This window comes from Epinephelus moara, chromosome 24 (genome assembly GCF_006386435.1).
Source record: "Epinephelus moara isolate mb chromosome 24, YSFRI_EMoa_1.0, whole genome shotgun sequence".
Taxonomy (NCBI): Eukaryota; Metazoa; Chordata; class Actinopteri; order Perciformes; family Serranidae; genus Epinephelus; species Epinephelus moara.
Window position 1 is genome coordinate 49,405,783 of NC_065529.1, and position 12,988 is coordinate 49,418,770.

General features: G+C 39.5%; 1 protein-coding gene across 1 annotated transcript; it reads left to right on the forward strand.

Annotated features, from left to right (window-relative positions):
- Nucleotides 1-3,902: 3,902 nt before the first annotated feature.
- Nucleotides 3,903-8,696, forward strand: dynlrb1 (dynein, light chain, roadblock-type 1). The gene is made up of 4 exons (XM_050037736.1): nucleotides 3,903-4,029; nucleotides 5,729-5,804; nucleotides 6,129-6,296; nucleotides 8,062-8,696. The coding sequence occupies exons 1-4, from the start codon at nucleotides 4,027-4,029 to the stop codon at nucleotides 8,103-8,105; spliced, it is 291 nt and encodes a 96-aa protein (XP_049893693.1). The 5' UTR covers nucleotides 3,903-4,026; the 3' UTR covers nucleotides 8,106-8,696.
- Nucleotides 8,697-12,988: the final 4,292 nt, after the last annotated feature.

Below are 12,988 nucleotides of genomic sequence, written 5' to 3' on the forward strand. Positions count from 1 at the left end.
TCACTCTGGCATCTTATTTAACCTTAAAAACTGTTTTTTAAATTTTATTTTCCAGATCAATTATGAACTGTGATGTTAAAAATGTTAATAATTGTTAGTTATTGAATTGAAACATAATCATTCCCAGCTGCTATCATGAACATTTTGAAAATTCTAAGTATTTCCGTTTCAACAGTCTTATGTCCTGAGGGATGGAGCTGTCCCAGAGGCTTGTGGTGTCAGACCAGATGCTGAGGTTCTGTTTGCCAGACGGCAGCAGGCAGAACGCTTTGTGTGGTGGGTGATATTGATATAAGACAACATTCACATACATAATACCCAGCAATCATCATTACATATCTGTAGATGACAACAAATACAAATGAAATTAGGAATGTATTAGTTTACTCAATCATTTTTATAGTTAAAGTACAGTTTATCATAGTTTAGGTAGAATAAGCAGATAACTTTGTTATAGGTTGACAGTTTTACAAAAACAGAAAACCATGATGGAGATGAGGTTTGCCTTTTTGAGGACACCAGCAGTCCTGAGCAAGAATATATTCCAAACTTTATCTGAAGCTGATATGAAGCTTAACAAATCAGTCGGAGACAAGTGAAGTGGATATATTTCAAATTTTATAGTCTTTCCGTAATATAATCCCCGTCTTTGTGTTTCCACAGACAGTTTCCCTCCAGCTGCAGTTAAGGAATAGCGGCTTAACACAAATATGAAGTAAGAATTTTCTTCTAATAAAACCCTAAATTTGGAAAACATCCGTCTGACGCCTCAGAATAATCGTTGGAGTGTATTTTTTGCACAAAACAAGGACTGTGTATTTTGACTCCATCACTGACATTAAAATTGTTTTATGGAGGGTCTTTAAACAGTCAGTATGAACGCAGGGAATTTCTACAGTGAGACAAACATTAAAGTGTCTGAATTATTTTTTAAGACAAACTTGAAAAATTGAGCCTATCCTGTAAATTAAAAGCACAGAAGTGTTATTGACTAAAAACAGGCTATCAAAGGTAGAAATAAACCTACTTATGAAGAGTGACCCCAGTCAGAGTGTGAGATTATTACACATTATATTACCTAATTATTATAACTGATGCAAACCAACACATCCTCACTGTGACCTCGTCACATATCAACATTTGGTCATGGACTTTCCACGTCCACATATGACGTCCAAGGTACCCTGGGTGTGTTGGTTGTTGACGTTCTGGGACGCCGTGTCAACTTCAGCCTGTTACATGCATTGTCTGTTTTCAAAATACACTTCTGTTTTCATAGGAAATGTACAGTTTGCATGCAGTCTCTTTCAAAATAAAAGCACTATATTGGTATGACACCGCCAATTGATATTTGTTGTCCCTCAACAACAAAAACACATGGTTAAGTTTGGGCAACAAAAGCACGTGATTAGATTTAGGAAAAAGGAACAGAGTTTGGCTTTAGAATCTTTCGGTGAAAGTTGTATTTGTTGGACCCATCTATCACCCCTCTTGTCTGCACCAGTTTGACTTTCGCCGCCTTAACGTTCATCCTTGTCCAACCACGTTTCCCCCTGAAGCCACCGGACGCCCTAAACTACAACGCCAACTGGCCGCGTTTCATGCCAACATTAAAGGAAGCCTTTTTTCATTTGTTTCTGACGCCGCAGTCACTGCCTAAGCATCGGATTTCAACGACTTCGGGGGGCTGGAGCCTATCCCAGCTGACAGTGGGCGAGAGGCGGAGTCCACCCTGGAAAGGTCACCAGACTATCACACGGCTGACACATAGAGACCATCTACACCCAGGTATAACAGCTCTATAGGGCGATCTCTGAAGGCTCCAGATTAAACCGGTAACCCTCTTACTGTGAGTCGAGTTCAAATTTAATTATATTCACTTTCAGTAAAACTCCCCTACTCCTCCTTTTGTGCTGGACCTACAGTGTTCCCCCTGCTTTTATTTTGAAGGAAACAGCTCTGGACTTCCGGTCCTGGCTCGGCTGTTTGTGTCACACTTAACGCTGCTGGCCGCGCCCACATTGTTTACATTCAGACCTCCTTCACTAAAATTAAATAAATAAAACGAGGCTTTGAGAACGTGCAGCCGTCTTATGAAATATTTCTCTGGACATTCGATCAGTTTCTAATTTCTTGTTTAAAATAAGCAGCTGAGAACATAAACATATTCTTGTCTATTACTTTTTCACTCAAAAAAAACACAAAAAACCCCAGAATGACTCATTTTTTTGTTTAACAGGAATTTGGAATATGTGAACAAATCTTATGTAATGAGTGGGGAACTGTTAAAATTCCATCATTCATCAACGTGTCCTGATGAAATGTAAAACAGTAAGTCTTACTCAAGTATTATTCTTACATACAGATTTGAGTTACTTGTTCTTGAGTCCTTTCTTTTCGTGCTGCTTTCCACTGCGACTCCATGTTAGAGGTCAATATTGTACCTTTTCCTTCATGTATCTGACAGCTTTAGTTACTGACACATTACAGTTACAGATTAAGATTTTTGCATGCAAAACTTACAAAGATCTTAAAAGCTATAATGTTGTTTTAAGTTAAACAACAAAACGTTTTTATGCAAGTACATAAGAAACAATTAGTCGACTGACAGACAAGTAATGAACAACTATTTTGATAATCCTTTAGAATTCCTACAAAACAGCCGAATCAAATAATGGAGAAAATAATCCACAATGAAAATAATTGTTAGTTGCAGTTTGATAGGAAACTAGCTCTGTCTCAGCAGACTACAACAATGAAATCCTGCTTTTACAATTACAGTACTGCATTAGAAACAGGGGTGTGAATATAGACACTGCAGGCAGGGCAGTTGCACTGGGGCCCTGAGAGGTGAAGGGACCCAGAAAGAATTATGCCTGAGTTCAAAGAAAAACTAACATTAAATTCAAAATGATGTCAGGCACTTTATATGGCTTTGAGAAGGCAAACCCATCTCCATCATGGTTTTATGATTATGTTATTTATTTATTTTGTAAAATAGCCAGTGACAATCTGTAACAAAATATGTTATAAGATATAACATATGTGCTTATTCTACAAAAACTATAAATAAGGTTTAATAAACTATTCAATTAAATGAGTAACTCTTGTCTTATACATATACTGTACATATGAGATGACAATTGCTGGGTGATACGTATGTTGGTGTTATTCAGTGTCAAGTCTCTATTTGATCATGTGATGATCAGATTATATGGTAGCTATTTTAGGCACATAACAAGTAACCAGCATGCCTTAGGGCCTGTTATAGTGTGCACCGGGGCCTGCTGTAACTACCTAACGCCACTGATTAGAAACAATAATCTACTAATGTATACTACTACTACTACTACTACTAATAATAATAATAATAAGACAGCCACAGGAAACATTTTTCTGCTTTTGCTACATTTTAAAGTGACATTTTGAAAGCAGCACTTTTACTTATAACGGTCTACAACAGTAGATTTTTCCAGTGGTGTTGGTACTTTAACTTAATAAAGCAAGCAAGCAAAACTTTATTTAATAGCACATTTTATTCCAGGTGGAAGCACAATGTGCTTCACAGAGCAACAACACAATCAAATAGTTACGGCCATCAAGTAAAAAGTAAAACTAGTTTAAAACAATATAAAATTACAAAAGATAAAACCATAAGAGTAAGAATAAAATAATAGTTGAGAGCAGAAATGGGCCGCTAAAAGATAAAATAATTAAAATAATTAAAACCATTAAAACCAATGAAACCAGTAAAACCAGTAACCAGTAAAACAAAGGATCTGAATTCTTCCTTCACCTCTGGTTGTTACACAAAATGCATTTGGAGTTGAAACGTCGGGATTTTAACCGAGTTTGCCTCTTTTCATACGACACCCATGTCTCCCACTTTTCCTTGGACCGCGAACGCAGCATTGCGGCAGTTGACCCGGAAGTTTACGTCAGTCGTCTTCTCCCAGCAACCGGACTGAGCTGTTAGCTGTTGTTCTTCTGAGCTCGGAGATACAGATCTCTCCTCACAAAGATAACATGGTAGGAAACGATGGCTGCCTCTGCGTGTGTTTTATAAACATATTTATTTTTTCTGTGGTGACCGTTGTGAATGTGTAGTTGTATGAGGGGGGTTTGAAGATGCTAACCGCGGCTAGCTTACTATGCTAGTCGGGCGTTGTCAGAATAGCAATGTTATTCAGTTAGCTTTCTGTAAGGTGTTTTTAGAGCAGCGGTTTGTCCTGTCTGTGCCCCCTGTGTCCAGCACAGACAGAGAAATCAACTGACGCGACGTTTATACGTTGATCTGGGGCATGTTTACAAACTAAATTATAACTGGAGCGATCGATGGCCTTTGAAGCGGCCCCAAGTGTCAGCTGATGTGTCTGTGTGTGTTATAACCCGAGCTTCTCTGTTGTTTGTTGTGGTAGGCGGTCCGGTGTTTCTGATCATGTTAACTCTCAACCTACAGCCGTTTCTGGTTGTCATAGTGACAACAGCTGTTTTCAAGCAGGAAAAGAATATGTAGCTGTCCTCATGAATGCCTCTTTGTTCACTTTTTCATGACAGTATCAAAACACAGCCACCCTGATTCATCTTTGGGCTCTTGTTTAAGGAAACCACTTGTTGTGATGGAATATGTTGAAAACAAGTAGAGAGCAAGTTGTGTTATGTAAAGAACTATTCAGCTCTTTCAGATTTCAAAAATGGAGGATTTTAACGGGATTCAAACTCGTTCCATTGTGGGAAAACAAACAAGAACAGACAGTCGGTGCACCACACACAGTACACAGTAACATCATCACATACCCTGAAACTCTGACAGCATGCAGCCAGCTATGTCTTAAAGACACGATCACCATGTACTTTGTCATGTCTGCCAGCAAGTCTTGCAGCTCCTGAGTCACTGATGCTGCTGACAGACTCTCTCTAGTCCTTCTATCTCTGCCTAGGTCAGCAGCATGACGCTGAGGCGCTCCAGGGCCGCCTGTGGGCCAGCAGCACGTCACTGAGTCTGTTTGCTCTCTCCACACGAAAGACTTGTTTTTTGGGGCTTTTGCCTTTACTGGATAGGACAGGTTGAGCGTTGGGAGGGGAGAGAGGGGATGATATGCAGCACAGGGCCGCAGGCTGGAATTGAACCCGTGGCTGCTGTGGCAGGGACATTGCCCTCCACATTGTTTCCTCCACACTAGCGTGTGGTAGTGGTGTGATAACTCGGCCTACCCACTGGACGACCTGCCCGGCCTGTTCACCTCAGCAGCTGCCAGGATGGCAACCCTGTTGCTCACCAGACATTCTCCGATTTCACTATGGGCTTCACCTTTGTGTCCTCATCAAGATGGCGCCCATCTTCAACCATGCACAGCTGGAGTTGATTTCTCATGAGCGCCAAACCCTGGCAACGGCTTATGGGCTGTATTTCACCGTGGAGGGCTGGGAGTGGGGAAAGGGAGTGCCCTTCATCAAGGATGAAGTCAGGCAGCAGCACCATCAGCAGCCTTGTTATGGACATAAAACGTGGAACTATTACATGGCTTCTGAGAACGTTTTTTCCAGCAGCACCCACTCTGATGCGCAGCCTGCTTCAGATGTTGGCACCGTTAGCCGCGTTGTTTCCGGTTGGCTCTTGGCAGGGTTCGGACCAGTGTTGGTACTGTTGTTTTTGTAATGACCTGTAGGGTTTCAGTCACCTCAGTATCTAAAGGAAATCCTCCTTACTCATGTTCCCATCTCCCAGGCTGAAGTAGAAGAAACTCTGAAGAGAATCCAGAGCCAAAACGGAGTGCAGGGAATCATCATCGCCAATGCAGAAGGTAAAACCATTAAATACTGACTCTTATTATTTCCCCATAAAGGTGGCTCTTTTTCAACCTGACTAGATCGCTAACTAGTGCCTTTCACTAACCAACTCCTTTGGAAATAGCTTCACTCTATAGTCAATAGTCACTCTATGAGCCATACAGATTCTGTTTGGGAGATAAAACATGTTGCAGTGCCCTGCCACGCTGACATTACACTGATGTTGATTTAGAGCTAATTGAACACTGATTAGAAAATGTATTTGTCACTTGGTAATTATCACAGACAGATTCAGTCAATAAAATTCACATGACGTTGAATGAACCAATTTCCCTCAGGTATCCCCATCAAGACGACTCTGGACAACGCCAGCACGGTGCAGTACGCAGGGCTGATCCACCAGCTGATGATGAAGGCCAGGAGCACCGTACGAGACATCGACCCCCAGAACGACCTCACCTTCCTCCGTGTCCGCTCCAAGAAGAACGAGATCATGATCGCTCCAGGTGAGAGGGGGGGAACAGACTTCTTCAGTGACTTGCTCAAAGACAATTCAACATGCAGACAGGGGACTGAACCACCAACCCTCTGATTAATGGCCGACTCGCTTCATCACCTGCGTTACAGCTGCCACAAAACTAGATATAAAATGTTTGGGCACGTAGAGGGCCACATTCCTCAAAAAACAACAATCTGTGAAATCTGTTTTTTGGATTAACAAATACATCCTGACCTTCGTCTGTTCTTTCACAACAAGCACGCAGAGTTATAGCCCTTCTCCTCATGTTAGCTTCAGCTCAACATTACAGTACATTTTTACAAATTAGGAGGACTGTGGATTTTGTCCTCCATCTCTCACATTAAAATGCTTCAGCAAAGGATCTCTTTGCAGCCAACATTTTTGATGTGTGTGTCTGCACTGTTTTAAGAGAGTTGGAGAAAATAAATGAAACCAATTATTTAAGAAAACATCTGATTCTTTATGTAAAACAGGTGCCTGTTATATTTGTAATCAAAACCGGGAGAAATTCAGAGCAACAAACATCTTGCAAGAATTTTCTGTTTGCATGAAATTAAGAGTGTCTGCCTAACGCTGCAGTGCAGGTTACAGAAGTCTGAACTGAACACAAAGCAACACAGAGACTGTTTCATTTGTGAGTCTTAGAGGGCAAATCCAGTTCAGACAAAGGCGTTGGTCAAATGTAACAAAACAATCAGCAGTATTTTCTGGTCGTCAGCTGTTGGCAGTAAAACTTATTCCACCACGCGAGCTGTTCTAGTTGATTGCATCAGACAAACTCTCTGATTAAAGACTCTCTCTGCCCTCTTAAAATCATGACGTCCAGTTTACAGCCTCTGCATTGCAGTTCACCACACTCTGGCTCTTTATGATGCAGCTCATAATGAAGCTTCTCTGAGCACTTTGGGTGTTTCATAATCTGATAATACAGTGAGAATAATCTGATTTACTGTTGTAGATTATTTTAAAACCTTTACTTTGTATCTGACCTCATGGTTTTTATCTTTGCATGTAGGGCAGTGTATCCAACTTTTTGTGAAACGACGAACCAAAATGTGTCTCGAGCAAAATATGCTGCACAACAATTTAAATGCACTTTTGTTTTTGCTCCCAAAGTTCACAGGTTTAAGTCATTACTACACAGGTGTGTTTTGGGGACGGTCACAATAAAAGGACACTCTGATTTGTGCAGTTTGATCACACAACACAATGACACAGTTGTTACAAGTTTTTAGGGAGCGTGGCCTCGGCATCCTGACTGCAGGAATGTCCACCACAGCTGTTGCCCTTGGACTGACTGTACATTTCACCAACATAAGCCGCCTCCCATGTCGTGTCTGTGAATTTGGCAGCACATCCAACCAGCCGGGAGGAGGAAGGGGTCTGGTTTGGGGACCTCATAGTTGCGTTCACAGACGGGCTCCGCTGATGCTGGTTCAACATACTGATTGGGCCAAAAACAAAACAAAAAAGCCACCAGGGGCTGACGAACTCCATTAGCGCGGGACACACTGACGAGGGCGACAGACACTCACCGATGGCCCAACACTGATGGCCGACTGTCAGTTTGGTGTGTCAGGGCGTTTAAAATCACACCGATGCTAAAAAGAAAGAAGAATTCCTCAGTGTCAGACATCAGATATCGTATAAAAAATGTTCACGATACCAAACCCTATTTGCAATTAAGATCCTAAACTGTGTCTAAGTTTGTTATTATCTAACGTTTAACTATTTCCCTTCTTTCTTCACAGATAAGGATTATTTCTTGATCGTCATTCAGAACCCCTCGGACTGAGAAGAAGCAGCTGCTGTCCGACTCATTACTCTCTTCTTTTGTCTTTTATATTTAAAACAGCCAAACATTTTCTTTGTCTCGCTAAATCAAAAGAACCTGTTTAAAGGAAGCTTTTATGCACTTGCTATACCAGGAAGTAACGACAGGATTTGAAGGTGGATGAAACTGCTCTGCAGGCACATTTCTTTTTCCATGTTTTAGCATTCCAGTTCAGTCTCCACTCTTTGCACACTGTATGTTTTGTCACTGTGTTTAGTTTAAAGGTGTTTTAGCTCATGGTGAAAACTGCTCACCTGCTAAAAGACCTCTGACAGAAGTAGGAAACTTTAAACTGGACCGGTGCGTACATGCCTGCACAGTGTAACAGAGAGAGAAAGACCACAGCACATCTTAAACTCTGAGGATGATTTCAGTTCAACCTTCATGGAAAATTTGGGATTGTTATTTATTGTTTTGTTGGCTACAGACGCTGAAGTACAGTATTTCACTGGTGAGCAGCGAACAACACTACGAATACTTCTCTGCTCGACCATGTCAAGTTTCTGATGGTTATTTTTGACAAATTATGAAAATAAAAACAAGTCAAAATGACCTTGTGTTGTCGTGTGCTCTGTATAGGTTACAGTCATGTTAACAGTATCAGGGAGACGTTAACAAGCCGTTGATTTCACTAGTTTGACACCAGACTCTAGAATAGTCACGGAATTTCACGGTCACATTTTCCAGGCCTGCAAAAGTCTAAAATTAGTCATCATCATTTAAGGTTTTTGAAAAGTCACAGAATTTTACAGTTATGTTTTCCAGGCCTAAAAAAAGTCATGGAATTAGTGAAAATTAGTAAAAGTTTTTGAAAAGTCACAGAATTTTACAGTTGCGTTTTCCAGGCCTTAAAACAGTCATGGAATTAGTGAAAATTATTAGAAGTTTTTGAAAAGTCACAGAATTTTACAGTTGCGTTTTCCAGGGCTTAAAACAGTCATGGAATTAGTGAAAATTATTAAAAGTTTTCAAAAAGTCATGGAATTTTACAGTTATGTTTTCCAGGCCTATAAAAAGTCATGGAATTAGTGAAAATTAGTAAAAGTTTTTGAAAAGTCACAGAATTTTACAGTTGCGTTTTCCAGGCCTTAAAACAGTCATGGAATTAGTGAAAATTATTAAAAGTTTTTGAAAAGTCACAGAATTTTACAGTTGCGTTTTCCAGGCCTTAAAACAGTCATGGAATTAGTGAAAATTATTAAAAGTTTTTGAAAAGTCATGGAATTTTACAGTTATGTTTTCCAGGCCTATAAAAAGTCATGGAATTAGTGAAAATTATTAAAAGTTTTTGAAAAGTCATGGAATTTTACAGTTATGTTTTCCAGGCCTATAAAAAGTCATGGAATTAGTGAAAATTATTAAAAGTTTTTGAAAAGTCATGGAATTTTACAGTTATGTTTTCCAGGCCTATAAAAAGTCATGGAATTAGTGAAAATTATTAAAAGTTTTTGAAAAGTCATGGAATTTTACAGTTATGTTTTCCAGGCCTATAAAAAGTCATGGAATTAGTGAAAATTATTAAAAGTTTTTGAAAAGTCATGGAATTTTACAGTTATGTTTTCCAGGCCTATAAAAAGTCATGGAATTAGTGAAAATTATTAAAAGTTTTCAAAAAGTCATGGAATTTTACAGTTATGTTTTCCAGGCCTATAAAAAGTCATGGAATTAGTGAAAATTAGTAAAAGTTTTCGAAAAGTCATGGAATTTCACAGTCACATTTTCCAGGCCTAAAAAAGGTCATGCAATTAGTCTCAACATCACTCAAGGTTTTGGAAAAGTCACGGAATTTTGTTGCATATAATGAAATTGTTACAGTAATCTTCCATGTAATGTAACATAACGTCAAATTAATTTTCTGAATCTGTCGACTTTACGTAGCCACAATACACATCTATATGTTACAATGTTTAGTTTACCGACGGTACGTTCGTCCTTTTCTGCCAGGGTTCATCTCTCTCTTCATGTGTGCCCGCTAGCTGAAATTATTCTTGAATCGAGTTTAAATTTGATTTGTTAAAAAAAAAAGCTGGGCAAGAAAAAAAAATGATGGGTGCTTTCAAAGTCCTGGAAAAGTTCGAAAACTTTGTCAATGAAAGTGTGGGAACCCTGGACACTTAAAGCTGCACTAACTGGTTTTCTGGCAAACAAAATTGACATTATCACCATAGAAAGTTGTCTTGGCGATAGTGTTAGCTAACAGTTGCTTTTTTTATACGTTTGGCAAAGAGAGTGACATTAGCATTGATTTTGAGGTCATGTTTTTAGCTTCATGATGAATGTAAGTACAGTATTCATTCTCTTTTTACCAAATAAAACCAAAATAATAAGCTGAAAGAGGCTAAAACTATAAAGCAGAGAGGAACTGTAGAGTCAAGTGATCTCTGCCGGTGTGCTGACGCTGGTTAACCCCTTTCACATTACATAATCTTTTTGTTGATGTGAAAATCTAAATAAGTGCAGCTTTACATAAATAATTTAACATCAAGCTGAGAAGAATTTAGAATTATTTAGAATGGGGAGTTTGGAGAGTGACCACACACACTGAGAACAGTCACATCAGTGCAGCATGCTGAGAGCTTCGACCTCTGTAAGTCAGTAAAACAGGTGGTGTTAAGTTACTATTTAACCACCATACAGTACCTGAAGCTGATGAGTCAAACTGCGGTTTTTACAGGTCAGTCCAGAGAGTGTGAAAGACAAAAGGAGAGATTAAAAAGGTGCAGTCAGATGTGCAATGTATCTGATGCATTTTAAAAGGGACTGTTCACCCCAGAATCAAAAAATCATATTTATCCTCTGACTTGCAGCGTTACTTATCAAAATAGATTGTTTTGGTGTGAGCTGCAGAGTGTTGGAGATGTTGGTCGTTGAGATGTCTGCCTTCTCTACAATATAATGAACTAGATGGCACTTGTTTTTTGTTTTTGTTTTTTTGATGTTTTGTTTTTTTTGTTGGGACTTTGAGCACCTCACGCCAACAGCCATGTCTCTTTCCAGTAGTCATGACCTGGTTAGTCGAGATAATCCACAGTCCATTATCTGTGTTTTTGTGTGTCCTGCATTTTCGTTACTTTGTCACTACAAAATAAAGTCAGAACCAGTGGTCTTTGTTTGCAAATTAGATCAGAAGTTAATCACATGAGAGGGAGTGCAAACAAGTGCTCTCAAAGCCACAGTTAAGTTTGGATCTCCAGTCCAGCCCAGGCTACATGCTAGGGACTGCACTCAACCATGAGACCAGTGTCATGATGGAAGCAGAAAATGGCGTTCCACAGCTGCGAGGGCAAGTCATGATTCAAGGAGATAAAGATTTATGACAGGTAACTGTGTGGTGACTGCTCCACTGCAGTGTCAGCCCTGGAGGTCAACGATTTTCTTGTCATCTTTGAAGTTGTAAGAAAGACCTTGTTTTTCTTCAAGTGTAATTTCGAAGGTGGTGTCCATGAAGAGGAAATAAACCTCATAATCCTCAGAATTCTGACCGCTGGCTTTTTTATTACCAGCATTTAAAAACAAAAATCAAAACAATTCAAAATGTGCCTGAGAGAGAGATGGATCAAGAGATGAAGAGTAGGGGGCCCACAGAGAAGGCTTATGTGTAGGGCCCAGTGTGTAGGTGCTATGTTCCTGTCAGATGGTATCCTATCAAATAGAGCGCCCCAGGGAGGACACTTTTCTGTAGGCTGACCGGAAGCTAGCGTCGCACTGGTTCCCTCATTAAAACGTCCACAGGATTTTTCCATTGGATTTTTGATTGCTGCCAAAATAAGCTCTGTGGCAAACAATTGTTTAACACGGTTTGTTCAGCAAGATGATCTTCACAAATGTACACCACTTTTTATGATAACTGAAGCCTCCATGCAATCGGCAGAAGTAAAAAGCCAACATAAGTTCAAAGTTCAAAAGGTTTTTATTGTCAGTTGCTATACAGTATGTGCAGGACTGGACATACAGAGAATCAAAATGCTGTTTCCCTCTCACCTAGTATTAATGTCATACAGCTAAAGAGCTAAAAGAAAGCTAAATTGTAATAATAATAATAATAATAATAATAATAACACAATAAAAACAATATGTACAAGTAAAAATAAAGAAAAAACTAAGCAGTATAACTTAAAGACAAGACACTGTCGAAGATACTCTAAACCTGTACAATCAAGGTGCATGTTTGAGCAGCCTATGGGATGTATGTGATGTACACGGAGTGCAAATGACCCACAGCAGCAGATACGGAGTGGTGCAAATGGTCAAAGTAAAGTGAAGTAAAGTGGACAGTGTAAAAACAGTCAGCAGCAGTTTGTAATATAATGAAATAGACTATAAACGAACTACATTACAGTTGCATGACCTAACATCACCTAACAAGACTGTAAAGCCGTGTTAGCGTGATGACATTCTGTAGTCTCATTTAGCCACCTGTTAGCAACCGCCTTTTATTCATGAAGAGGCTTCAAAATTCAGTGGAGTATTTACTGATGTATTTTATGTTGTAAAACAAAACATGGAAGTCTTCTTCAGCTTGTGTTAGCCACAGACCTTATTTAGGCATCTAACCAGAAATCCATTAAAAAAACTCATTAACTTTGAAACCAGGGAACAAAAGGGAGTGCTAAAATGCTAACTCATCTCTGGGTTTTAGGCAAGGAGCCTTTAACGTTTATTAGTGTCCTTGGTTTAAGGACGCATTCCTTGGGCATTCTCTATCTATAATATTAAATATACTATGACTAGTCCATACCCATTGGTAGCTTTGTCACCTTCTACCTATGCCAGTCCTCAATGCCTATGTGCAGTTTCACATAGATTGACCACGTCAGTGAGTAGAAAAACGTGGGACAGACAGA

Bases quoted from the DNA above. Each gene is read 5' to 3' on its own strand.
- dynlrb1 (XM_050037736.1), top strand. The intron at 5,805-6,128 runs GTAAAACCATTA...AATTTCCCTCAG, and splicing joins CATCATCGCCAATGCAGAAG to GTATCCCCATCAAGACGACT. The intron at 6,297-8,061 runs GTGAGAGGGGGG...CTTTCTTCACAG, and splicing joins CGAGATCATGATCGCTCCAG to ATAAGGATTATTTCTTGATC.